This window comes from Eupeodes corollae, chromosome 2 (genome assembly GCF_945859685.1).
Source record: "Eupeodes corollae chromosome 2, idEupCoro1.1, whole genome shotgun sequence".
Taxonomy (NCBI): Eukaryota; Metazoa; Arthropoda; class Insecta; order Diptera; family Syrphidae; genus Eupeodes; species Eupeodes corollae.
The window spans coordinates 8,973,667-9,001,072 of NC_079148.1; the positions used below are offsets into that span (position 1 = coordinate 8,973,667).

Below are 27,406 nucleotides of genomic sequence, written 5' to 3' on the forward strand. Positions count from 1 at the left end.
TGAACTTCGCGAACAGATTTTGTATTTATTTGGAAGCATAAAACGGTTTATGATTAACTTTCAAATTGTACCTTAATGAGCAGGAATTTCAACACAGTTTGATATTCTTAACTGTCAAATCGTAGACAACAACAAACGTTCCAAAACAAAACATTTTATTTCATTTAGCTTCTATCTAATAAATTTTCATTTTTCTAGTTTGATTTAGGTAAATGATCATTCTGAGTCCAATTTTCCCATTCCTGTATCTCTCCAAAAATTGGTAACCCAGGACTTATCGTATTGGAAACTTGACGAGCTGCAATTAATTTATAGCTTGGAATGAGAAATCCTGAGTTAACTCCACAACTAAGAAGATTTTTTAAAGCGTTAAATGCTTTTGGGTTGGGTAGTTTACCTGTAATTTAATATTTAACAATTTTATTTGGTTTTCTTTGAATACTTATTGAAAAAAAGTTACGTTAAACTTACTTGTGAAATTACCAATAAATGCTATACCAATGCTATTTCGACTATAACCTCGAGTATGGTTTCCAATTTCATACCATCCACGTCCTTCATAAACAAGTCCATCATTTCCAATCAAGAAGCTTAAAAAATAAAATTATAAAATCGATGTAATGTTTTAAACTTTGAAATCTTTAATTGATTTTTGAGACCAGAAATAAGACGCGTTCTAGAAGAAACACCTGTTGCTGGTGTTTTAAAATAGGTCGCGTTCCTGAGTTAGTAAAACTACACCAACAAATGTAATATATTAGCTTCCTGTCAAAATTGAATTTTGAAATGCTGAGATCTTTAATCGATTTTTGAGACCAGAAAAAAGACGCGTTCTAGAAGAAATACCTGTTGCTAGTGTTTTTAAATAGGTCGCGTTCCTGAGTGAGTAAAATTTAACTCGTGTAAAACTACACCAACAAATTTAATATATTAGCTTGCTGTCAAAATTGAATTTTGAAATGTCAGAAATAAAAAGTGATAACACGGATTTAGTAGTACCTGTAGTACCCGTAGCATGATGGTTAGTGCGTTGGACTGTCATGCAAGAGGTCTTGGGTTCAATCCCTGCCTGTGCCACCTTAATTTAAAAAAAAAAAAAAATAATTTTCGCGGGTACTGCCTCTTGCGAGGAATTGACAAATCCTTCAAGAGTAATTCTTGTCATGAAAAAGTGCTTTCTCAAACTAGCCGTTCGGATTCGGCCTTAAATTGTAGGTCCCTTCCATTCCTGACAACAGTACTCGCACACAGGAATGGTTGAGAGTTGTAAGTCACTAGGCCCTGGTTCACAACGGACTGTTGCGCCACCCCATTTGATTTGATTTGATTTGAACACGGATTTTTTCATCGTAGCTCAATCTGACATTCCACAATATTTCGTTCCGTAATAAGGAAAAATGTCCTTTTTACTGTACCTAACTCACAAGTAATAAAAAGGAGATCAAATTACCAAACGTCAAATGAGTCTAATCAGAAGTGTCCAATTTGAACAACTAAATTAAATGATTTTAACTTTGGATTCACTCCGCAGACCAGAATTTGACGTTTAATTATTATATTTCGCTGTCAAATTTTCGGGATTTCTTCGTTTTCTCTCTTTGTCTTTGTCTCTTAGAGAAATATAACTATCAAGAGAACAAAAAACCTCAGCCATAAAAATGAGTCACCCTAAATTAATGCAATGTAAATAACGTCTTCTTGAACTTGAGTCTACACTCTACAGTGACAGTTGAACAAAGATCAAATATTATGACATATGAGCAAGAGAATTGTATGCTGTCGGGTCGTGTGATTACAAAATTGATCGAATATTAAAAAAATGAACAATATATTTACTTGTATGCAATATCTCCAAACTTTCGTTGAAAAATATGATAGTTTTGAATGTTTTTTAAAATCGTTGCACATTCTCCAAATGATTCACATTCTTTAGATACCGTATGGTGAATTATGACATTTTGTATTGGTAACGTTTGATTGATAGAATTATTTCTTATGACACCTTCCCATTGCTGTTTTGTTTTAATTCTTGGACAATCTGTAAAAAAAGATTGAAATAAAAATTAAATTTACATATGTCAATTTCACTTATGTAATTTTATAGCAGCACCATTCTTCTTTTCACTTCGAACACAAACGAAAACTACGAAACATAAAAGAAACGCTATGGACAGTTTCATGATAGTAACAAAAAATAATAATTAATGTTATGCGTTCAATACAATTTACAATATAGAAACAATTTATTGAAATTCACTGCTATTTGACCGATAAATCAATCTTATTTTAGGGGATTTTTTCGTATATTCTCCCGATAAGAGGACTTTTTTTGTTTATTGTCAAGCATAGAAAAAGCATTTTAAGGGATTCCCATGATCGTGTAAGTCTCCGTTAAACGAAATCTACACGAGTAAATTTTACTTAATATTTTCGTTTTTACATTACTTACATCAAAAAATACTCCTTTAAAGCTTTGAGAAGAAGTTAGAAGACTTTTACCAATGCTCTAAAGTATTCAAAAGATATTGAGAAAAACACAATTCCTCTGAGTATTCTTACATTTTATTAATATTAAACTACAATACAATCATCTCACAAAAGAATTAACCCTATTGATTGATTTAAAAAACAAACAGAAAAACAAAACCTAATACATTAACTCAAGGCGATCAACACCGCTCACACTAGATTCTAAAATTTAATAAAATAGTTTATAGTTTATATTACACAAGTTCATATCTTTTTCGTTTATAATTCATTCCCCTTCTATTGACATAGCTGTCATTTTTGTTTGATCTGTCAAAACCGAAACCTTTATTTTTATCAAAATTCTAACATTGCTCCGCCGCCGTCACTGTAGTTGATCCACTTGCTGCTATCAAAGGTCCAACTTCTGGGATTTCCGATTGTCCATGTCCAGTTGCGGAGCCTACAAAAGATCTAGGTCAAGCCACAATGTCATTGCCAGCATTGTAACCAAAGTAATTCAAATTGAAATCATCGTTGAATAGGACTTCTTCTTCGACTTGAATGCCCAATTCCATTGGATCAATTTCTGTCACATAGAATTCACTGCGCAAACCACTGCTACTCTCATGAACGGAGACATCTTTTTGTATTGGATTGAGATAGTCTTCTGCGAAGAGAGGATACATAGATGCTTTTAGTTTTGAGAAGTGTCAAAAACAATATCTCCAACTTACCAGTATCCAAATAACTATCGTGATATGTGCTTATGATTGAATTGACTGCTTGAACTTCCACATCCCGATGAATTCCATTTAAAATTTGACCAGCAGTCTTCCGCAGATCTTCGTCAGTGATGAGATCATTAAATGGCAGCTCATGGACACTTGAAACCACTGATGATGTCGTCCCTAGACGATCACAGGTAGACGAAGACGGTGAACAACTGGTCGAAGATTGTTCTGCTGCTGATGAGATTGTATGATCTGGTGAAATGGATGAGAGCATTTCTTGAGTTATTGTTGCAGCGGCTATTGCTGCTTCATCGTACATTGGTTGACTTTGATCGCGACTGCTGGAAGTAGATTCATTTCGTTCTCTTTGAAGGGACTCCATTTTGAAGAATAAATCTAAACGTTGTTTTTTCTTTTGGAGAAATAAAGGAAATATTAATACTGATTTAAGTTCAAAGAGTGATGTAAAATAACTCACGTGTTCCCAAGCTAAAATATTTTCCTCTGAATCTCCACTGGAAATTGTCCATAAATGACCAGCTCCTTGAGGAGCTTTTACGCCCTTTCGGAAGTGTGGATTGATTGATAAATTGTGTCGGACTGAATTCTTCCATCGGTCGTCGTTTGATTTGTAGAATGGAAAACGGTCACTGTTACAAAAGTTTTGTAAAGAAAAAATATACTAAACCATTTAATTTTTATGAACATTTTTTAGTGAGAAAAAGAAGATAACGAAGAAAATTTAAACTAAGATAAGACTGTAGCCGTCTTTGGAGTCTTTGGCGGTAGCAAAAAAAAATTCCAACAATAAGTGGAAACCAAGCCTTTGAATACCTTTAATATGCCAGAGATACAAAGTTAGAAAGGCATTCTACATTTGCGAAGCCTCTATACTTTGAGACCAAAGCGTAAGTTGATGGCTATTTCTAGAAGAATTGAATGATGTTAGTTTCTGGAGCACTAGTCCTGGAGCACTAGGGTTTTACTCAAAGCTTTTGAAGTATCATGTGTCATATTTAGTTATATCGTGTCTATAATCGTTCGACAAGAAGCATTTAATTTCACGTGATTTCTTACTCGACACTTTTTTTATAATAAACAGGCACTCAAGAAGTTATTAATACCCTTAACATGTTTGAAGTTAAAACACAGTGCGAGCTTTAGGAAAATAGGGAAGGATTAAAGAGGAGATACCGATAAACATTGGTCTTAAGTTTTGTATATCAAAATGATAGGATATGAGGGTACTGTCATCCGCGAAAAAATTAGTGGGCTAGAAGTTTAAAAAAAAAAGATCATTTATAAAAATAAAGAAGAGCTTCGGGGACAAAACGGAGCCATGGGGCACACCAGCGTTTATTTTGTGAATATCTACAATCTACTATATCTACTACTTGAATTGAACGGTCCGAAAGGTAATTTCTAACCCAACGAAGAAGGGATCATCAATACCAAATGCATTTCATTTGTTTCACTGTTCGGTGAGATAAACCATGAGATCACTAGTGGACCTATTGCTACTAAAGCCATACTGCCGGTCATTAAGACGCTTCCGTTCTTTAAGACATTTCTTAAGCTGATAATTAATCAGCGTTTCGATGACCTTGGAAAGGAAGGACGTGAGTGCTATTGGTCGATAGTTAGAGGGGGAGGATGATTCGCCTTTTTTTGAGACAGAGACCTGTAGAGTAAGAAATATGGAAAGGCTTACGCGGTGGTTTTGCTAGCGGTGAAGAACATCTCTTCAGAACTATCCGGGACAACAGATTTGTGCATGTCAGGGTCTTCAGTACTCTTGCAACTGCACGAGTGCGAAAGAAGATTTGTCCCATAAAATCGTTTACGCTCTCAAGAACAGGAGGACTCAAGACACTCTCAGGTAGTGCGAATTAACAGCAAACTGTGCTGCAAGCAAATTGGCTTTATCAATCGAGCTTACATAGGGAATGTCATTGTGGACGAGCGTTGGAACCGAGGATGACGTGGTGTTTCGTAAGTTCTTTACAAATAACCAGACATTTTTAATACCTTAAGGACGTTGTAGTATTATTTGCCTAAATTTCTGGTCATTCAAAAATTTGGTTCGTCGAATATGGCCGTTACAAGTCTTTCTAGTTTGTTTGAACTTATTCCGGTTTTGTACAATCCGGTCGAAATTTAATAAGCTTATCATTGCCATTCAAGATCCAAATGCGACGAAGATGGTTTGAATCTAAAAAAACGAATTTACAAAGCTAAAGGTACGAAGATTTAGAGAAGAGTAAACAAATATAAAAAGTGTCGGAGACAAAACAGAGCCTTGGGGCACACCAGCATTTATTTTGTAGTTTTCAGACTTAAACCCATCTAATGTATAGTACGGCTTAAAAGATACTTTCTAATCCATCGAAGGAAAGATAAATCAAACCAAAAGTCACCACTGGTTAATAAATAAAACAGCGTTTACATAGCCTGAAAAGAAAAGTCGTAAATGCAATATATCAATTGTTAGAGAAGAAGGATGAATCGTTTTTTTGGATAAACATAGCCTAAAAAACGTTGTTTTCCATCTACTTGGAAAGAGATCTGAAGAGAAAAAGCTAACTCAGTCTTTTGAAGTATTATAGCACTATCGAGTATACTATTCAGGATAGCAGATTTATGAGTGTTGAGATCATTTAGGTCTTTAGCTACGGTACTAGTACGAAAGAAGATTGGTTCCGTAAAATCATTAACGCTCTCAAGACAATGACTTCCGGACTGAAAACTTAAAACAAAACTAGTTGTTATTCGCTCAACCACTGAACTGAGCTACTTTTGTTAAATTGACCTTGATCTTTCAAAATGTCATTGTTGTTTGTCACGGTTATAATGGCGCCAGTTATTGAAACTCTTCTCCGAAAGTTTTGATATAAATGACTTGATCGGCTTTGGAAAATGCGTAAATGCCAAATTTTTAAAAGTTTTATTTTTTTTTCTCCACTGGTGCAGCTCCACGGGTTAAAAAAACGCAAATGTGCACAGGATTTAAGACTTTCAGGACATCTAGCACCCTTTAAGGACTTTTTAGTAGCTTGAATCACGTTGAAAATTTTAACAAGGATAAAATGCCTTTATAGAACATAAAATTCACGAGAACAATATTCGACGCTCGTTGGACACACATAATAAAATTTCCGAAATAAAAACCTCGAGATCGACAAACGCTTAGGCAGGTTGGTCATTTTTCCATATAAACTTCGGATATACTTGGATGTCCAAAAATTCTAGTCCAAAACGGAAGAAAACAGAATTATAATCGATTTTGAAGAATTGGGAAGACTTTTTTTCTTATATACTTTTAAATTTCCTTTTCTACTTTCTATTCGAAAATGGAAAAAACTACATTTTGAAGTTGTGAAAGATTGATTCTTAGAGAACATCATGGCAAATAATAATGGTAAACTTTTTACACCATTAGCATGAATGACTCCATTTTATTTATTGTGCCTAAAGGCAACACCCACCACATATAATCTGACCAAATACTATATCTACATCTATATACAGCCAACCGACCAAAGGACATCGCACACAATATATAAGTCCTGCGCATTAAAATATTCTCAAACCAAAAACAACCCCAACCACATCCAATCGTTTGCCTTGGACTGAGGTTTTTGGTTAGTGGAATTTCCCATTAAACGAAACTTGACAGTAAAATGCAGAAAAAAAATGTCGGAAAATGTAAGAAATTTAATGACCTTTCCGCGAAACGACGACAAGACCAAGGGATTCTCATTCCTCTTGATATATAAATGTAAACGTACCTTTATAAATTAGAGCTATATTATAGGATATTCCGTGCACGTTATATACGCCTACGACTTCGACCTGTTCTCAACATTGCGTGTCCTTAATTATTCCAAACCAAAAACAACTCCCTATGCAGTAAGTTAAGACTTATACCACGAGTATAGGGATATTTTATGTACAAGCAGAAAATATATACACCAGAGGCTTACTTAAGGAGATTTATCATTGCTGGATCAGCTTTTAATAGTCCAAAGACTGAGAGAGCTCCTTTTTTGAAGGGGCCCATACGAATGATTCTTTAAGCCGTGAAGGTTTTTATGTCAAATTAATTCATTTTATGTAAATCAAATTTAAACTTTCGAAGGGATGTTTTAAAGCTCAGAGCAGAGCATTGAGCAGAGCCTGAGCACGTCGAGTATACGCTGAGAAGAAGTTAATCAGACCTCGCCGATTTATTTATGAAACAAACTGTAGAACTGAACTGTCAAAAGTTTTAGAAATCTTTCTCTGTCATAACAAACGTGAAGTTAGCTCCAGCTCAGTTCTTTTCTCCAAACTTGCTCTGATAAAAAAAAACTCTAGCGCCCTAAAATTTCTAAGCTAAAAAAGAAACACAATCTATTTATTTGACAGTTTAGCTTAGTTGTCTGCTTTAAGCTTAAAAAGAAGAACGCATCATTCCTTTAATCTATACTATGTGAGTAAGGAGAAACAGGCAAAACTTTTTAAGCTAAGTCCCCGCGCACACTTGCATCTTTTTATCTCGCGTTGACGAAGCAATACTGTTTAAGACAATATATCTTAAATGTTGTAATGCCGTTTTTGCTTATTTACAAAGATATTTAAGCAGCTATGAGCTCCACTATATTGACTGAAAATATACGATATGGTCTATGAACTTTAAAGACAGACTAATTTTGTTTGTTTTTCAAAGTGCATTTCTACAATTTGGTAGCGTTAAAGGCAGGGATTGACACCTCTAGAATGACAGTCCAAAGCACTAACCATCATGCTACGGTTACTATGGAAGCGTTGTTCTAACTTTAAACGATTCATGATGAATTATCAAACATTATGAACTGTCAAACCATGGGCAATAGCCATCAAAACTTTTCATGCAGCTAAAAAAAATATTTTCAGATGGGAACCCACATCTGACAATGACTTCCGGGCTGAAAACTAAAAAAGAAACTAGGTGTTATCCGCTCAACGACTGAACTGAGCTACTTTTGTTAAATGGACCTTGATCTGTCAAAAAATATGCCAAAATGTCACTGTTGTTTGTCACGGTCATAATGGCGCCAGTTATTGAAACTTGTCTCTGAAAGTTTTAATGTTAATTTCTTGATCGGCTTTGAAAAATGCGTACATGTCAAAGTTTTAAAAGTTTTATTTTTTTAGTACCGCTCCGCGCGTTAAAAAGACGCAAGTGTGCACAGGATTTAAGGACTTTTTAGTAGCTTGAATCACGTTGAAAACAAGGATAAAATGCCTTTATAAGTCCGACTCTGATTAGAACGGCCAATGATATTTACAATTTACGACAAAATTTTCTCTGCATACGTCATGACTGCTGCCAGCGCACAAGGATTCGTTTTTTTTTCTTTCTATTTTTCCTATTTTAATAGGCCAGGAGTTGTCAATCGTGCTTCATGCCACTTCAATAATAACTTGTGGCATGGCAAGGCAAGAGGGACAAAGTTGGTGGGCGGGCGCGAGAAGGACTCGACGACGAAGACGGGACGAGGAAAAATATCACGAGGAAAGAAAGAATATCATTTATTATGACCTCCCGTGCAGCGGGTCTATCATCCTTCAAATTGTGTTTTGATATTTTGAATATTTTTTCGGCTAAAGAAAAATAGATTCAATCCTCGTTTGGATGTCGTGGCGGCTTTTTGTACAGATAGATGTCGGTATAGTAGTTTATACTGCACAAAACCATAGCTATACTTTATCCTTTTTTGAAGGGTGGTTTTTAGTTCTATTTGGATAAATAGTTGACGGGCTCTGGCTGGTTGGATGGTTGGTTGGTGGTGGCCTCAGAGAAATGAAAGAAGACAAAATACAGAAAAAAAACTGAATTCTAAAAAGCCCCCTCCCCTCTACAAGAAGAGGGTGGTTTCATTTCATTGTCCATCCCTCGTTGGAGTTTATAACGAAAGTTTTGTAAAGAGCTTCTGAATGGCCAAGCAAAGGATACCGTGCCAGGCAGATCCCTGGCACCAGACCAAATGAGTTCATAAATTATATATTTTATATATGTGCGACGTCTTACAACCTACAAGTTGGAGAGAGGTTGGAGGCACTGAAGAAGTGATGGGCTTTCGTTCCTACTGGTTGTTGGTTTTGTATAGCCAGGATGGGTGGAAGGAATATATCTATGGATGAATATGTTTATAAATATTTACGTACAGTTGAAACGAACTGTATATAGCAAATGGTAAAGAGAGTCATCCGTTTCGTGCCATAATTTGGTCCCACGGAAGACCCTTCCGAAAAAAAAAATTAAACTTTGAAAGTCAATTTAACCTGATTCACAATGGAGCTAAATATATGTACATATAGCTCAAGCCTCGAGATATAGATATATGTATGGACTTCAAGCTTTATAGGCAGAGGAGAATGCGAGGAAGATAAATTTATGAACCTATTTCCATTTGATATTCTACTTGTCATTCCGGACATTATTTGATTTATATTCTTTTTTTTAATTTGATTCTAAATGTGATCAATGTTAAAGTCGAGGGAAATAGAAACAGTTAGGCGCATAATAATTTTCTATAAAACGCGTCAAATATTGCTAGTGTGGCAATATAATCTTGTCTTTATTGAAAACTTGTGTTTGGTCGCTTGAACCAGCAACAATAACAAACTATCATTGTCCAGTTTAAAGGCAAAATAGGTACATAAGCTATTTTTGCAAAACAAGCAATGGCGTTCTCCATCTCATTTTTAAAAATTAATCCACAATAACGCAAAATAAATTCAAAAACCAAACCAAATTGAAAATGAACATTAAAAGTTTCCTCTATTTGCAGAATTCTTAGAAACTTCAAATGGTTCCTAATTATCAAAATTATAACGATTCCACGTCAACAGTATATCCTCTAATGCGCCATTTTGAAGATGGAAAGCGGAAGTGACATTTTGGAATACTTTCTGACAGGTCAATCCAACTGTAACAAAAGAATCTCAGTTCAGTTGTTAAATGAATAACACTAAGCAAATAATGTATGTTGGTTAAACTTGTCAATCTGGAGTCTTGTTCGGATTTGTGATATCAGCTGAATACTTTATTTTAATTCTTGTGATTCTGTAGCTCTAGGTTCCTGGCGAACCTTGTATTAGAGATAGGTTCATCCTTTTTAATTTTCTCTTATGAACGTCAAATCGAAAAATAATGTAGATCCAATTAAACGTTCAAGCATTTGCTGCCGGATGCCGTGATTCCATGTGTCAACTGTTTTTTTTTTAATTGTATGAGTTGTTATCTGTGATTTAACAGTTGAAAATGTCAAACTATTTTGACATTTCTAAACCAAAGCTTATCAAAGCATCATAAATCCTTTAAAATTGCTATAATTTACTTTTAAAAACAAGACATAACAACACTTCGTCTATTCATAATAAAGCTCGTGTCTGGTTAAATTGCCTCGTTTATAAGCAAAGTTGAGATATTTAGAACAAAGACTATTACTACATCTATTAAAATTGACAGTTTAGTCCAGTTTACACTCTGTCGGCATTATCGCTCCATAATTCTTTCAAAATGGTGGGGAATTTGTCGTTAAGGTGGCGCTATTGAACCATACTGAATGATTTTCTTAGTTCCCAAAATTAATAATCATTCGGCAGATTCAGACAACATAATGGACTTTATTTGAAGTCAACTTCATTCTTTAAACGTAAATTTTGACCAAGCCAACTATTTAGTTTTTCAAGTGTCATGAATTCCAAATTCAGAACTTTGCTTCACAAACCTCTATTTCAAGTTCATAGTACAAAAACTACCAAAATCATCACGATTTGTATTTTGTATTTTAAAGAAATATTACTTATTTCTTTTCCAAATTTACAAGGAACATTTTTATAGAAAGCATTAAATAGAGTTGTGCAGAAAACAAATAAATCATTCAATAATAAAGTTCAGCTTTTTGTTTAATTAAAACACATGATCAATAGTCATTTTGACATAAGTTGACGTGACTTGATAGTTAGGGAGATTTTTTGACTAAATTTTCAGTCAACTTTCCAATAAAGTTGCCTTAATTGGAAGGCAAGTTTTTGGCAGCTGCCCAATCAGATGCTAGAAACTTGCTTTACTTTCAAGTCCCTTATGTTGGCTGAACATGTCCATTGATGACATTTGGTCGCAACAAGACGTCGCAACTTGTCATACATCGCTGTTAACAATTTGTATGGGGCTATTTTAAGTCATTGATTTAAAAGCAACTCTTTGCATTAGCAACCAATCTTTGCCACTATTGCAACCAAACGGCCAGATTAATTTAAGCAAGTAGTGACAAAATTTGACAGATCGTATGAAGTGCGTAACTTGTAGCCGTGGCGGACATTTGTTGAAAACCATATAAAATTATCTAACAGATAATAATAATCAAAACCCGATGCTAACAACAATTCTGTCTTTCATTATTATTTAAAGTTCGTAAGCCTTTAAAAAAATACATGCTGTAAGTGAAATTTTTGACAATGTTTTTAATGTGAATGTTTTATGATTTTTTTTAAGATTTATGCCATTCTCAGCTATTTATCAATTTAGATTTGCATTTCTGCTTTGCTTTTGCTTTTTGAATTGGAATTATAAGAAAAAATTTATTATAAACATTCTGTTCTCAGATTTCTCACAGCAAAAGTGAGGAAATCCCAGATATATAAACTAGCCAAATACTTGTTTTAAAAAAAAATTTCTCATGTTTAATGGCTGAATCACAAACACGCTTCAGCTTTGGCTTCGTCTGCGTTACGGTAGGAATGTTTTGAGGTTGCTTTGAATGAAATTTCTATCATTTCATTAAAATATTTTGTTTGTTGACATTTTTTTAAAGCCGTTGAGCTGTCAGACAAAGCAAATGTTCAGATAATTGAAATAGAGCTTCCGTTTGGAGTCACATTACGTTACATTACGTTCTTTTCCTTATGATTGTCAATGGAAACGTGAGGTCGAAGCTCCATTGTGATAGCATGCATTGAATTCCTATGGCTGAACTCGTAAGCGTCAGGTGAAGCCGAAGCTGAAGCATGTTTGTGAATCAGCCATAAATGACAACTGTTAGGTTTGGCATTTGAGTATCTGAATGTGGTTTCCATTGAGTTCTGAATCCAAAAGAAAATGTCAGTTCTTTTCAGAATCAGAACTGTTATTAGAAATTATTTTATTTACAGTTTTCCAAAAAAATATCAGTTAATTTAGGTTTACATCTTGAAGATGTTTTTCTTTTTAAGCTTAGAGCAGAAACTGAGCTGACAAAAAAAGGTATATGGTTATTTTCAGACATATCGAGCCCTTCCCTCAAATTTATTGTAAGCGCCAAAATTAATTTTATCGTAAACGACAAATCAAAAGCTTACTGCTGGTCCTTGAAACAACTTGTACCCATAGTCAGTATTGAAAATTAGTAATTATCCTTAAGTTAAGAAATAGCAATAGCCTCCAAGGTTCTATGTGTTACTAGCAAATTTTAATAATTAAGTTTTCTTTTTTATTGAAAATGTCGCTTACGATAAAATGGCGGGAAGGGCTCGATATCAGAGCGCTGCAATCGTAGCATGATGGTTAGTGAGTTGGGTTGTCATGTCACGGGTACTGCCTTTTGCGAGGAATTGGAAATATCTCCAAGAGTAATTCTTGTCATGAAAAGTGCGTTTTCAAATTAGACGTTCGGACTTATGCGCCACCTAATTTTATATCAGAGTTCTTGGGTTCTGGTTCTTTTTTCAATGTGAGCTAGTTCGGAGCGCACGTTATTAGCTCTAAAAAATAGCCGCAGAAATGGAAAAAGCTGAGCGCTGCTGACGTTACTTTTGATTCGTCTGTTATGACAAATAGTTCGTGACAGCTCTTTTTGACTTTTTGGAAGTTAAGTTATTAAGTGTGTTTTTAGAAAGTCAATCAGAGAGCTCTGTTCAAACTCTTTTCAGAGTGCACTCAACATTTTGCTTAGTGCTTTCATTTTAGTAGGAAAAACAACTTAAATTGTTTAGTTATGTGATGGAAGCAAATAAAAGATATCAAATGTAGCCAGTTGCACAAACTCTATACAACTTCACTCTCATTTCTTCAATTTGGTGTTTATCTCTGTGACTTAGAGTAATTTGACATGGAATTATCTTCCATTTGAAAATATTTTTCTCCATAATTTAGCTAAATGACAAAACTTGAAAAGAAACTATCTTTCGTATCATTTTCCGAGGAGAAAAACCTAAATCGACAAATAAAAGGAAACTTTTTCATTCGACCCCGAATTCGAAACCTCAACCTCAGTCCTAATTTCCATATACAAATAAAATTTATATGTATACGCAAAGCAAAGAAAATGAGTGCGGTATTTAAGCACATCAGCAATTGACAGCATTGCGTGCCAAGATTTACCTACGTTATACGTTTTTGGCAGCGAACAACCTGTTCTCCCTAAAGTTACAACCAACCAATAAAAAAGCTGGGAATGGGAAAAACTAAAATGTGGAATGAGTTCGGAAAACCATCCACAAATGTAGAAGATATATATGTATACGCCGCGCCGCGCCACATCGCATATACCTTTTACTATACATCCCCCATGCCACACACTGTACAAATGAAAAAAGACAGACCCTTCCGTTTTGGGCATACCGTTTCGTTTACAAATTGCCCATTAAATATGTTTACCGTTTTCATATATATATTGTATCTATCTACTAATAATAATTGTACATCATCAACTTTTCTACAATACTTTGCGCTACAAAGGCAGGTATAGCACAGGTACATTCGCCACGTGACGACCTTTGCCGTCATATACACCTTTTACACGCTTCAATGGCGTCGAGTCGCTACCACCGCCACCGTAGAGTCGTCGTTGAGTTAAAGTGCAGTCGGGGGTTAAACTGGCTCATATAGCTCACCCTTAGCCTTAGGTGAGTTAATCGATTTACGAGTATAGATACCCCCGCTCCGTTCCGGTCATTACTTTCATTGGGTGAGGATCATGCTTGATCGGGCTGCTTGGCCAAATATTAAGTAATCCAAGGAACTTCAGCAGCTGACCATAACATAAAATTCCATGACGTCTGTCAAAAACATACGAAGAATCTTCTTGGCACCTGGCACGAAAACTAATTGACAAGTAGTTCTATGATTTTTGTATATCTCCCACGCGAATTTTACCCCAACCTCCCGCCATTAAGAAAATGTTCATATGGGGAGTAAAGTCATATAGAGAAAGGAAGTTAGTCTTTTTACCCTCAAACTCAATCCCTTGAAACCATGCGAAAATGGGGGAAATAAAAGTAAAACTCTTTTGAAAAGTTACAGTGTTTGGCTTTGGTTAATTTGCAACACCACTATTTTAATCGGTAAACAAATATCAACATGTTTGCAAAGTTTCGCTAAGGAAACACATTTTCTTAGACGCCAAAAACTTGTTGTTTTATTAATTTATATCTACTAGTAGTTAAAAAAAATCAAAACAACATTTTGTAAACAATGTAGTAAGTTATAGGCACGTAAAACACCCTTTTTAACAAAATGAAAACAAACATATTTCAAAATGGCAAAATAAAATGTCGCAACTCGAGGGCCATTTGATTGTTTTGACGGTGCAGTAAAAAGACTAAGGACTTTTCGAAGTATCTTATATTTTTGTAACGATAAAAATGTAGATAAAATAGTTTTGACTTACGATATCCACTGATAAATTCCAGAGACGGTAAGTTCGCTCTTGTCTTCGAGGGCATATTCAATGAGTTCGGTGTAAGTGAATGGTGGCTTTTTTGGCCTGCAATACAAAAAAATAAATTATTGGCTTTTATTTAATAGGTTACACAATTTAATAATAAAAATGAAATTAGGAAAAATAATCTTTAGACCTCATATCGATTTTTTTATTTTTAGTAACAAATTAAGAATTTTAATCTTATGTGGTTTTCTATTGGCGAAATAAATCAATCTATTTTTATATTAAATGTAAATTTAAACGCTGTTTTTTCAGTTCATTAATTTTGGGCAATAGGAATTGATTCATTTTAAATTTAAACCAAATCCGCAGATCTACATTAGATTACTCTTTTTCTAACTCAAAAAACATTACGATTTTAATCTGTCACTATTCACCAAAATGACGGTGGTCTTCAATTTAATTCAATTGTACAAAAAAGACTTGAAAGTAAAAAATTCAAGATAATTTGTTACTCTTGAAAAAACATGAATGCAGTTTTAAATGAATTGTGCATTTTTTGTTCGGCAATTCAGAAGCAAATGTCAGTTTTGATCCTGAAAAGAATTCAAATTTACTTCTGGATCTAAAATCAAAAGCATTTAAACATTCATATTCTACTTCATTTATTTACCTACTCCAAATCTAGTTGAACTTGAAATCTACTCGGTTTGCAATACTTTAAAATTGAAGCTTTCTCAATTTGTTATTTTCAACAAAACTGATCTAACTAGTCTACTAAAAGCTTTTGTGCTGAATGCGCTCTCCCATAATTTTGGCCAATGAGAAATAACTTAAGGAGTGAAATCTGTCATACGTCACCCTTAAGACATCTTGATTACATTTTGCATAGGAAAAATGACAGCATGTGACTTGTTTTTCTTTTTGATTGATCATGTGACATTTAAAATTTTGTTTTGTTTTGTAATTACAATATTCTAAATGGAAAATATTTTGCCAGTTCCTAAGATCTGCGAGATTTCCATATTCTCAGAAATATAAACAAAATGTATCACTGTCAAAAATTTTAAAATATTATTTTTATGATTCGATTTCCCAAGAATTCTCTATCGCACAATTCAAAAATGAAGAAATGAAATGGAAAACTTTTTTTTTCATCGGTAAACTTTGTCTAAACCAAGAACAAAATTTAGAATTAGTTGTTGCAAATACAATATTTGTGTGCTTTATATTCCAAATGTCATTTAAGACAAGTTGACAAGTATGCCTTCATTTAAAAAGTTTTACATTTAACTTTTGAACTAAATTTGAACTTAAGTTAAGTAGTATTAACGATTAACTTTTAACCAATTTTCTACCGTGTAAGCACCCAATTTTATCTGTCAAAAGTGACAGTAAAAAATTGACAGGCAATCACCGGCCAATTTTTTTTTCAAATCTATGGTTTCAATCGTTTGAAATCGTCTAAACACACAATTTTTGGGCGGAAAACGTCAACAAAAAAAAGGTACAGGATCTTGAAAGAATTTGAAAATGAAAAGAAGAAAGAAGCTACTTTCTGGCTGAAAAAGGAGCCATAGAAAAAAAAAGTTGGAATGAATTGGACCAATGAACAAACTTTACAATTTATCTAGGATCTCGGAAAAGGCGATATTCATGAAGTTTAGATTGTCCGGTGTATAAACTAATTTAGGACACGGTTTGGCAAAACTTTGGCGACGCCATTGGGATGAGCAACAATTTCTTTATGTTCTGGAAATTCTTTAAGCCAATGCTATTTTTTAGATTTGTTTGTATTGCTTTTAGGACCTGTTGTTTACACTCTTAAATAAATGTTTATATTTTCTGTCATCTGTGAAGAAAATTATTAATTGAAAGAAAAAAAATTCGACAATTGCCAGAAGATTTTCTACCAAAAAATATCGAAAATTTAGATAAAATCAACCAAACGTGAAAGCACACAGTTTTCACTTAATTAAAAAGTGGCAACTGTCGCCTGATTCGATGTGGCAGTTGAAAAAATAATCGGAATATCTTCCAACCATGTATACTTAAGTGCTATTCACATGAGCTCGACCAATGACCAACGAATGAACGAATATTCGTCGATTTTGACATTTCTTTCACATGAGAATTTTTAATTCATCGCGAATGAACCAAAAGAAGAATGATTTTTTTAGGATAAGTACGCGCGATTATTTTATTTGTTGCGAGTGTGGAACGCGAATAAAGTTTGACATTTCGTATCAACTACAAGTTTTTTCGCGACGAATAAATTTGTTTTCTTAAATTTATTGAAAAATAAACATCAAACTATATTTCTATGGCTCACGCTCATGTGAATACTGCTTTACATAGCTTCAGTTATGTTTACATCAAAACTCATTAATAAATTTTTTGAAGCAAAACACTTATAAGCTTATTATTAATATGTACGGTTACTCTCAAAATTGAGCGTACACCAGCGAAAAAAACTGTTTTTCTGTTTTAAATTATTAAAAGTTATGTTTTTGGTATTTTTTTTTCAATGATTTTTTATTCAATATTCTATGTTATGTTGTTTAAAAAGACAACAAAAACAATTAACAAAAAATTATACAAATTAAAAGACTAAAAATATTATCCTTCCCTATTTTCCTAACGCTCGCACTGTGTTTAAATATAAACATAAAGGGTGCTTGAGTGCTTGTGAATTTAAAAAAAAAATGCATGGCACAAAATGATGAGTACACTTGGAATTTAAAGCATACAGAAATATTAATTAGTGGTCAATTTTAAATTTTAATATTTTGTGGGGCCACCTTTAGCCGTAATCACAGCTTATAGTCGCCGCGGCATTGATTCAACAATTTTGTGATAAGAGACGGGGTTATATTTACCCAAAATTCCGTGATATTCGCTTTCAATTGACTTTTGTTGGTTGGGTTGCAAATCTGCAACCTTCGCTTTATTTTTTCCCACAAATTCTCGTTGGGTCCAGTGACTGAGGTAGGGTCTTTAGCTGGTTTCTGGCATTATACAGCAAGCAACCACTAATTGACAACAAATGATGTGTGTCTTAAATGGTTATCTTGTTGAAAGTGAATCGTTGCTGAAAATTTTAATTGTTCTACAGACTGTCAAATATTTCTTTTAAGAACGTCGAAAAATTTCCACTTGTTCATAATTGTGTCAATAAATTCAAAGCTCCCAGTCCCATTTGCCAGCATTGACTCCCATAACAAAACACTTCCTTTCTCTTGAAGAACAGGGGCAAGAAAATGCTCTGCCTTGAAATGAGTATTGGGCTTTATTCAAACAATTTGGTTTCCGTCAGACTCAAATAAGTTAATTTTGGTCTCGTCCGAGAACAAATCATCGTTTAAAAAAACTGGGATTTGTTAAGGTGCTTTTTAAAGAACTCAAGACTTTTTTGCTTATCAATTTTGGAAATAAGAGGTTTTTCCGAGCAACTCTGCCGTTAAAGTCATTCTTCAGAAGAATGCGCCGAATAGTTTTGGTTGAAACTGGTCTTTCAATAAGTATCGCCATTTCGGCCGCCAAGTTTTGTACACTCGTTTTGGGGTTTACTTTGAATTTTCTTAAAATTACTCGTTTGTCTTGCTGAGAAAAGATTTTTTTCGTCCTCTTTAAGGTTTGTTTGGAGTCGTACCTTCATACCGATATTTGTTAAGTATTTTTTGGAAATTTGAATGTGTTCGGGCGAAGATTTCGCCAATTTCACGCAAAGATTTATTGTTTAAACTTAGTTGTAAAATTAATTGTCTTCTAGCAATGTCGGTTTATTTAATTTCCTCTGCCATTTCCACAAAAAATGGGAAAGTGAATATTGAAGCGAAAATTATTTCTTCGACGAACATTGGTTTCAAATTCAATTTAAAAAACAAGTAAATATAGCAGTACATTTTTTGTAAACTTGATTTAAGGGGGTATTCTGGTCTAGAAATAAAAAAAAATCGATTTTTTTTTCATATTTTCATAGTTTGACTATTTAAGAATATGTCTACGAGAGGATTTTCCCAAATTCAAATTATTTTCGGAGAAATAAGTATTTTGCTGAGCAGCCATAAAAATCGATTGGGCTGCAACTAATCGAACAAAAGACATAATGGGGTACTTTGAACACGTTTTTCTCAGAACTGTTGTCTTCTTTAGAGACTTGTCAATGTCCGGAACTACGGCCATCCTCAAATTTTCATTTTTACTATTTTTAACAAATCGAAGAATGTTCAAAAAAGTGGTCAATTTTTTTTTCTTTAGGCAGTCGCCATTTTGTAAAAAAACTTACAAATGTTTGTAAGTTTTCCGTAGTTCCAGACATTGCGACATTATTGTAGATTAATAATCTTTTTTAGTTTTTGATTTCTGATTTCTAGGAGAGTTAAAATCGTGGGTATGGTCACGCACCAAATTTTTGAGACGCACCACTCCTACAGCTGATAACTAACAGAATTTTGATTTTTGTTTTACTTTTTTATTTTTTTTGTATGCTTCTAATGTGAATAAATAATGTTTAAAAAAAATTGATGGTAAAACTGTTGCTTGCTTTTTTTTACAACACTTCAAAAATTACTTGAAATTCATGTCTCTAGACCAGAGTACCCCCTTAAGAAGCCATAAATATGAAAAGTAACAAATAACTAACTCTGAGTGTACGCTCAATTGTGGGAGCAACTGTATATACAATTCGTAAGAGAAATCTACTGTCAAACAAAACATAAATCTGTTAACATAATCAGATGTTAGGGATGAAAACTAAAACAAAAAAAAGAGGCTGGGATGCGACCCACACTGATAACTTCCCATCCCGTCTGTCGATTTGTCTTGCTTAAAAGTATGTCTATATGTACTAGTATCGATTTTACCAAATTTGCGTACTATTTTTTATAGATTTTATTTTTTATGAAAAAACGGACTGTTGGATTTTTATATAAAAATCACTGAATATTGAAAACAATATTTTCTGTAAAATAAAATAAGTTTGAAGCCAATATTTTGAATTTTTGAAAAGCTATTTGAGTCGAAAGTAAATTTTTACCAAGTTTTAGTATTGTTTTTTTTAGAGTTTTATTTTTTGTAAAAAAAACAGTCAATTCGATTTTCTTCAAAATTCTATCGAATGTTGAAAACAATATTTTCTATAAGATAAAATTAGTTTGAAGCCAATATTTTATAGATTTCAAAAGATATTTGAGTCGAAAATCAATTTTTACCAACTTTTGTTAAATTTTTTTTTAGGTTTTTTATTTTTTTGTACAAAAACTATCAATTCGATTTTTTCAAAATTTTACTAAATGTTAACAACAATATTTTTTGAAAGATAAAAGTAAATTAAAGCCAATATCTCAAAGTTTTGAAAAGATATTTGAGTCGAAAATCAATTTTTACCAACTTTTATTAATTTTTTTTTTTAGGTTTTTATTTTTTGTAAAAAAAATTGTCAATTCGATTTTTCTCAAAATTTCATTGAATGTTGAAAACAATATTTTTTATAAGAAGCTTGAAGCCTAAATTTCAAGTTTTTGAAAAGATATTTGAATCGATATTTAATTTTTACGAACTTTGAGTAATGTTTTTTTAGGTTTTTACTTTTTATAAAAAAAACTGTCAATTCGATTTTTCTCAAAATTTTATCAGATTTTTAAAACATTATTCTCCGTTGCTCAAAATTGTTTTGGAGATGAAATCATATGTTAGTCGTTAAGTTTAGGAGGACACAATTTTTTTTTTCAGTTTTTTTGATTTAGAAAAAAAAACGTTAGATAGATTTTTTTCAAAAAATATACATCTTTGAGATCACGTTACAGTCTATTATATAAAATTTAATTCAAGTCTCTTGCGTTTTTGGTTCGTAAGATATTAAGGGTTAACCAAAATTTTCACCTTTTTTTTAAACTGCTATGGTAAAAAAACCACTCACGCAATTTTTTTGAGAGCCCTTTCTGCATCTTTCTGCCTTATTATCTGTATAACAAAATTTATTTGAAGTCGATATCTCTTCTGGTTCTTGAGCTATGGACGACGAAAAAAACGTCGCGAATGTACGGACGTACGGACGTACGGACGTACGGACGTACGGACGTACAGACGTACGGACGTACGAACGTACGTACACACGCACGCACAGACATCTTTCTAAAAATCTTTTATTTCGACTCTAGGGACCTTGAAACGTCGAGAAATGTCAAAATTTTCAATTTGACAAATAGGACCCATTACAATAACTTCCTATGGGAAGTTAACAATGTTTTTGTATGGAAATTCATAACAGAATAGCTAAAATACAATAAAAGACCTTACCGAATAGGCCTAAACAAATTTAAAATTTGACAGAATGAATCCAAATTTACTGTGAAGAGGAAACATTGAGATAAAGTCTTGTTACTTCCCATAAAAACCGCTTAATAGAAAATATTTCTCTTCTTTAGTTTCAATTTGAAGTTTAAGTTTACCATTTGGTAATAAATTAACTGTCAAAATTTGGATAAGAAAAAATTTACACAGTTTGGTTAAAATTAACGACGTTTAACAAACAGCTGTTTAAATCGCTCCCTATAAAACCAAATGCATTAAAGAAGCTCTCACTCAAACTTTTGTGCAAACTTATAATTTTTCAAAATTTGTAATCTTATCAAGTTGCGTGCTTGATAATTATTTACCTGCTTAACAAATTCTATTTTCGCTTTTGTTTTTAATAGCTTGTTTCACTAGACACCAATACAAGTGCGAGACTCTAGTTTTTTGTTTTAAACTTTTAAAAAATCAAAGTTAATCTTTCACACCATTTAAACCGTGAATAATGATTTTATATGCTTTTAAACGTTTATAATGTTTAATTTCAAATATTAGCGTATTTTATTTCCATTCTGTTGATGAACATGACAGCTACCTGCTGAAAGTGTCAAAAGTCCTCCAATAGCATCTAATTAGGTGACATCATCCAATTAATGGTCATTCCTCCCATTATTTGAAAATACAAACAATTGGGTGTTTAGACGAGTATACAAACGATAGCAAGAAGTTGGAAGAAAATTTGGCAACAATTAACTGCCAGTTTTTGGTCTGTCATTTTTGACAGATAAAATTAGATATTTACAAGGTTGATAGAAAATTGGTTGAAATGTTTATTTCAAAAATTCAGAGACGATTCTGATGTCTAAGCATAGTTCTTGAATGTGTCTTGAATGATTTTGAAAACACATTGTTTTACAGAAATGTTTTGAAGAAGACATTTGGTGTGCTAAAAAATCATTTAAAATGCTTTGTCCGTTTATTCAAAAACAGGTACTTCTCACGAATCAACTGAATTACATAAAAAAGTTAAGTTTTAATTTCTTTAAGCCAAACTAACAATATTATGAAAAAATTTTCTTGTCGAATTAAAACCACTATAAAGTGTCAAAAATTTAACCGTAGAACCCAAAATTTCACTCAATTTAAAAAAAAAATAATTATCGATGAAGGTGAATTTCAGAACCAATTTTTTTATAATTGGTTAATGCATATTTTGAATTAAATTCAGTATCTTTTCGAGTGAAATTGAAATGTAGGACCTAGCTGATAATGTTGCTATATCTTTGGAATAATGCTTATTTTGTAAATTAGCTTTGACATTTTAAAAATCCTTTTGAGAATTAAGAAATAACCCCACATGTTATTTATGAAAAAACCAAAATTTGAATGCAAATTTTCTCATTTAAAAATTCTAGAAATTGCTTTTTGCTATATTTATGAACAAATTGTTCAAAAATGAATCGATAGATATAACAATTTTACTGCGATCCTTTTTTGTTTTCATAAACTTTGAGACATAATCTAAATAAAACGTGCATTGAACTTTTTTATAGTATTTCGAAATTTTCCTTTTTTGATTTTTTAAAAACATTTGCTACACATGTTTTACAGACGACGGCCCAGGTAAGTAGAAGTATACAATCTTGTATGACTTAAATTTAGGGACATTTTTGCAATCTTGAAGTTGGACTATCAAGACCATCAATTAGAATATTGCAAAGTAAAAGCATGTTTCTGAATACACTTTAATTCTGATTTAATAAACATAAATGCACAAAAATACAATTTCCATTTCATAGATTTGAAAAAAGAAAACCTGTAAATCATTAAATTTGAAATAAAGCTACTCACATTCTCGGAGTATTCTCAACGATGACATTTTCTCCAACAATCATATCGTTTGCATCTAATTCCGAAGTCACTTCCAAAACAAGTTCCTCGAATTTCTTCCCGGTTTTAGTTTGAATTTTCGTTTGTGATTTTGTCGAATTTTCCAAATTATTATTTTTAACCACTACCGGTGGCGGTTGAATTTGATTCACTTCCGGTGAAAGATGTGGCAATTCATCCAACTTAAAATTAAACAACCACGATAGATTTTTATCCTCGAAATCAGATTCTGTCTCAGAATTAAACTTTCCTGTTCCTGCTGTCCGATTACTTTCAACGTTAGATGGTCTCGGATGGTGTGGGGGATTAAAGTCTCCTCCTATATTTGAATTCGAATGTTTTTGCATTGTGAAAACTGTCAAATTTTGTTGCTGATTGGAACCACCGTCGCCAACGCCACCGCCGCCGACGCCGCCATCGACAGTCTGAGGCATTTGAAGATTGTTGTTTGCTGCATCCTGCTGTTGCTGATGATGAATCTGGGAAGCTTCATTGGTTATAACCAGTCCCGAATTATATCTGTGATCCAATTCGAGAAGATCTGAATTCTGCCAATTTCCATCGAATTGATCGTTGGTGAAGTTTGTCTGAACGGGCACAAGATTATTCTCATAGCTGAAGAGATCATTGATGTAATTGCTCGAACTCAAGGCGAAATTCATATCATTGCAAATCTGATGTTGCTCCTGATGGTGCTGGTCGAGTTGTTGTTGTTGCTGTTGTTGTTGGGACTGCGGCTGCACCTGCTGCTGTGACTGATGTGAAGACTCTCCTAGAGCTTGAAAATCGTTATGCTGCGTAGGAGAATATTCTTGCAGGTGCCTCTTTTTTGCTTGAACAAAGCCATTACCGTTATCGATTTGGTCGTCGGGACCTAGTTTCCGTTTTAAATAAAAACTTTCACATTGCTGGGAATCCATAATCCCATGGGTTTGTGGAGAATTCATTTGGTTTTTAATTATCATTTAAAGTTTAGAAAAAAATATAATTCAAAAAACAATATTCCAAGAACTGTCACTAAATTTGAATTTTGGAAAATTTATGGTTGCTAGAAAATTGACACTAAAAACACTTTTCAATTATTTAATTTTTTTATTTGGGTTTTTGTTAAAGGAACCGATATGTTGTTAAGTCGAGAACTGTTGGATCAGAACTGAGGCAGAGGTCCTTACCCGATGAAAGTCTTAACTTAACAATTTTGTTAACATTAGGTTCATTCTTTGTAAAGAAAAGGATATTAGTTTTCGTAAAGGATATATTTCTGTGCGCAGTCATGCAAATAAAAAAACATAATTTTCCATTTATTCCAGTCCTTGCTCAGTGAACGAAATCGCTGCAAAGTGAATATGTTCGATTGTTTCGGTTGGCTGAATCCATCTTTAATTGAACTTTTCTTATGTGTAGTCGTAAGTCCAGACTTAAGAAGAAGGGGTGTTTTAACACTGATGATGAATCGAGAGTATTGGAATGTGTTTCATGAAGGTCCAAGAAGATGAACGGATCTTCTAATTTTTTTAAATTAATTCTATAAAAGATTGTCTAGTCAAATTGTATATTATATTACTCATTGTATATTTCAATGGTGCAAAATTTGTTTAACAGAATGAGAAGTTCTGATGGATGCTATCCATTGTTTGACAGTTGAAGCTGGAAACTGTGGTGACATTTCTTTTCTGTAGGGTCTTACATTTCATCGTGAATCGTTTAAGGTATTCAAATTGTGAAAATTTAATGGAAACTAAAATAAATAAACATTGACAACAAAATTTAATCACCACAATACGGTTTGAATTTTTAACATTTGCCGTAGCCACAAGGGGGCGTTGGAATTTTTGTACATAAAAGTGAAATTTAAAAATAATATGACAGTTCTTTCAAACAAATGAAATGTCAATTGTTATAATTAAGAATTTGAATTTTATCTTTAAACAAAAAACATAATGGACACAACAAATTTTGAGATTCCGGAATAGTGAAACACACATTTTTAATCTTTATTAATACATAAGTTAATTTCTTCGTGTAAGCACATTAAAGTGATTCGTACTATCAAAAATATGTTTGTCAATGCTCGCGTTCGGCTGGCTATCTGATAGGCCATTGACATAATGCATCTAGTACGTCAATGGGTTATATACTGTAAATTATTATTGCACATGTCTTGGACGAATCTTCAGTTTCATATTTTAAATAATACTAATATGCATTTTAAGTTATTTTTTTCCAATTTGGTTGTACTAAAACAAACGTCAAATAATCAACAAACGATCACAAATTGGTGAAAGCAGAAAAACATCAAAATATTTTGATTTCAACTTCGCATCATTTGACATTCGTCCATCCCTGGCAACAGCACTCGCACACAGGAATGGTTGAGAGTTGTAAGTCAATAGTTCTCAACGGACTGTTCCGCCAGCCAATTTTTGTATTTTATATCATTTGACAATTAACTGTTTTAAACTGCTAAAAATCCAAAGCAAGACAGTTCAGTTCTCGAGTATGTTTCATAAGTAAATCTGAGAGCAATGCCTCTGATCAAGCTCCACTTAGAGCGTGCCGAAAGTCTTGGAGAGGCTGTCTTTAAAATGAAAACTAACCATGTCTTATTGAGTTGTCTGTCAATTTTAGAAGTTAAAAAAAATCTTCCTTTAGATTTGTAGGTGGCCAAACAAGATTTCAACAATCTGAAGTTTAAGAACCTTATGTCCTGTCCCAGAAGGGATAAAAGTTGAATTTAGTTTTTGACAGCTGTCTTAAATTAGCTATATAACTCTTTCAGTAAAAGGAGTTTTCTTTTTCTTAGCTCAGAGCAGAGAACTGAGCTGTCAAAACAAGATTTGTACTTTTTTTTAGCTCAGGTACGTCAGAACTCGTTTGTAGGGTTTGAATATTACAGCAAACAACAACAACTTGATTGTGCTACCTTAAGGCTAGAATTACATATGTTTCACGGGTGCCCACCGATCAGGTTTTGTTTTATTTGTGATATTCAGTCTTTTGGTTTTTACACTACGGCGGAGGGGACATTTCAACTATTTTTTGTAGTTAGATTTAGCCAATCATAATCCGTTTACTACGTAGCCACTAGCTTTGTGAATGCTAACAATGAAGCAGGTACTGAAGATTTAATTTTTCAGAGTGTAATGATTTTAATATGTTTTTGTGTGTTTTGACGTTTGGCCATCGCATTCTTTGTAAGAATTAACATCTTTAATTTGACCGTGGTTTCAATTTTTAACCGCTGGTTTTGACGTTTTACAATCAGCTGCTCGTTAAGGACACACAAATTCAAAATAAAATGAATCTTTCGGTATTTAAATACAAATATAAATTAATCATATTATATCTTCTATTTGGTTTTATTGCATTTAAAAAGAAAAAAACTATTTAACGTTCTTTAAGACAAATGTTTCTTATTTTATATATTTGTATTTGTATTAATATGACTTTTCCGGATTGACTAGCTTTGTAGTGCAATTTTGCATTCACAAAGCTAGTTGAAATTTGACTGCGTAGTCACTAGCTTTGTGAATGCGCCCATTGCCTCGCTCCACTAGGAACCAAGCTTTGGATGTCAGTATCAACCCAGATGATTAAGATGGTCTGTATCCTTTTTACTTTAAAAATTATAAAAATTCAAAAAGTAATTTTTTGATGCATTTTGAAATTGCAGATATTATTGACATAAGCTATGAACATTGATGAATTCTGGTAAGCCCCTCGATAATGGGGCGTAAAAGCAGGACGTATTTAAGAACTATTCACATGAGCACGACCAACGAATGAACGTCGATTTTGACATTTCTTTCACATGAGAGTTTTTAATTCGTAGCGAATGAAGTTTGACAAGGAGCCAAACACTATTCACTACCGAAACTAAAAAAAAGAATTATTTTTTTAGGTTAAGTACGCGTGATTATTTTTTTCGTTGCGGGTGTCGATAATGTGGAACGTGAATAAAGTTTGACAATTCGTATCAACTATAATTTTTTTCGCGACGAATAAATGTATGAATATATGATATTGAAAAGTAAGAGTATGCAACATAAATCAAATAGAAACTATATTGCTATCGTTTTGTTAAGAATTTGTGTGGAAATATGTCTTCAAACGTATAAAAACTCACATTTTGTAATTCATTCGTCGTTCGTTGGTGCCGCTCATGTGAATACTACTTTAAATAGCCTCAATCTACGACAATTAAGTACATAATAAATTTTCTGATTTGATATTGCGTGGAAAAATAATTAATAAGGTGTCGAAGAAAATATCCATATTAATTAAACAGGAAAATTACGTAAAAGTGTTGCTTTTAATTCTACTTCATCCACTCAATAAGTTAATTGACACATT

General features: G+C 33.0%; 3 protein-coding genes across 4 annotated transcripts in view; 1 reads left to right on the forward strand and 2 right to left on the reverse strand.

Annotated features, from left to right (window-relative positions):
- Positions 1-27,406, forward strand: part of LOC129946908 (DNA ligase 1-like) — an 84,168-nt gene that overhangs the window by 51,418 nt on the left and 5,344 nt on the right. The window lies entirely within an intron of this gene.
- Positions 135-27,299, reverse strand: LOC129946911 (peptidoglycan-recognition protein SA-like). 2 transcript variants are annotated; one of them, XM_056057290.1, is made up of 5 exons: positions 27,292-27,299; positions 2,111-2,189; positions 1,837-2,038; positions 472-590; positions 135-397 (listed from the first exon to the last, which is right to left on the reverse strand). In XM_056057290.1, the coding sequence occupies exons 2-5, from the start codon at positions 2,178-2,180 to the stop codon at positions 195-197; spliced, it is 594 nt and encodes a 197-aa protein (XP_055913265.1). In that variant the 5' UTR covers positions 2,181-2,189; positions 27,292-27,299; the 3' UTR covers positions 135-194. The 2 variants fall into 2 exon arrangements, with proteins under 2 accessions (XP_055913265.1, XP_055913266.1); XM_056057291.1 differs by lacking the exon at positions 27,292-27,299 and having other exon boundaries at positions 2,111-2,233.
- LOC129946909 (uncharacterized) lies at positions 2,561-24,275 on the reverse strand. Its single transcript, XM_056057288.1, has 5 exons — positions 23,015-24,275; positions 14,876-14,971; positions 3,679-3,850; positions 3,204-3,612; positions 2,561-3,136 (listed from the first exon to the last, which is right to left on the reverse strand). The coding sequence occupies exons 1-5, from the start codon at positions 24,016-24,018 to the stop codon at positions 2,946-2,948; spliced, it is 1,872 nt and encodes a 623-aa protein (XP_055913263.1). The 5' UTR covers positions 24,019-24,275; the 3' UTR covers positions 2,561-2,945.

Coding starts and splice junctions, on each gene's coding strand:
- LOC129946911 (XM_056057290.1), bottom strand. CDS start 2,180: ATGAAACTGTCCATAGCGTTTCTTTTATGTTTCGTAGTTTTCGTTTGT. Junction 2,039..2,110: donor TCGAAGTGAAAAGAAGAATG/GTGCTGCTATAA, acceptor CTTTTTTTACAG/ATTGTCCAAGAATTAAAACA. Junction 398..471: donor ATTTATTGGTAATTTCACAA/GTAAGTTTAACG, acceptor ATTAAATTACAG/GTAAACTACCCAACCCAAAA.
- LOC129946909 (XM_056057288.1), bottom strand. CDS start 24,018: ATGATAATTAAAAACCAAATGAATTCTCCACAAACCCATGGGATTATG. Junction 14,972..23,014: donor GTTGAGAATACTCCGAGAAT/GTGAGTAGCTTT, acceptor TTTGTATTGCAG/GCCAAAAAAGCCACCATTCA. Junction 3,613..3,678: donor ATATTTTAGCTTGGGAACAC/GTGAGTTATTTT, acceptor TTTCTCCAAAAG/AAAAAACAACGTTTAGATTT.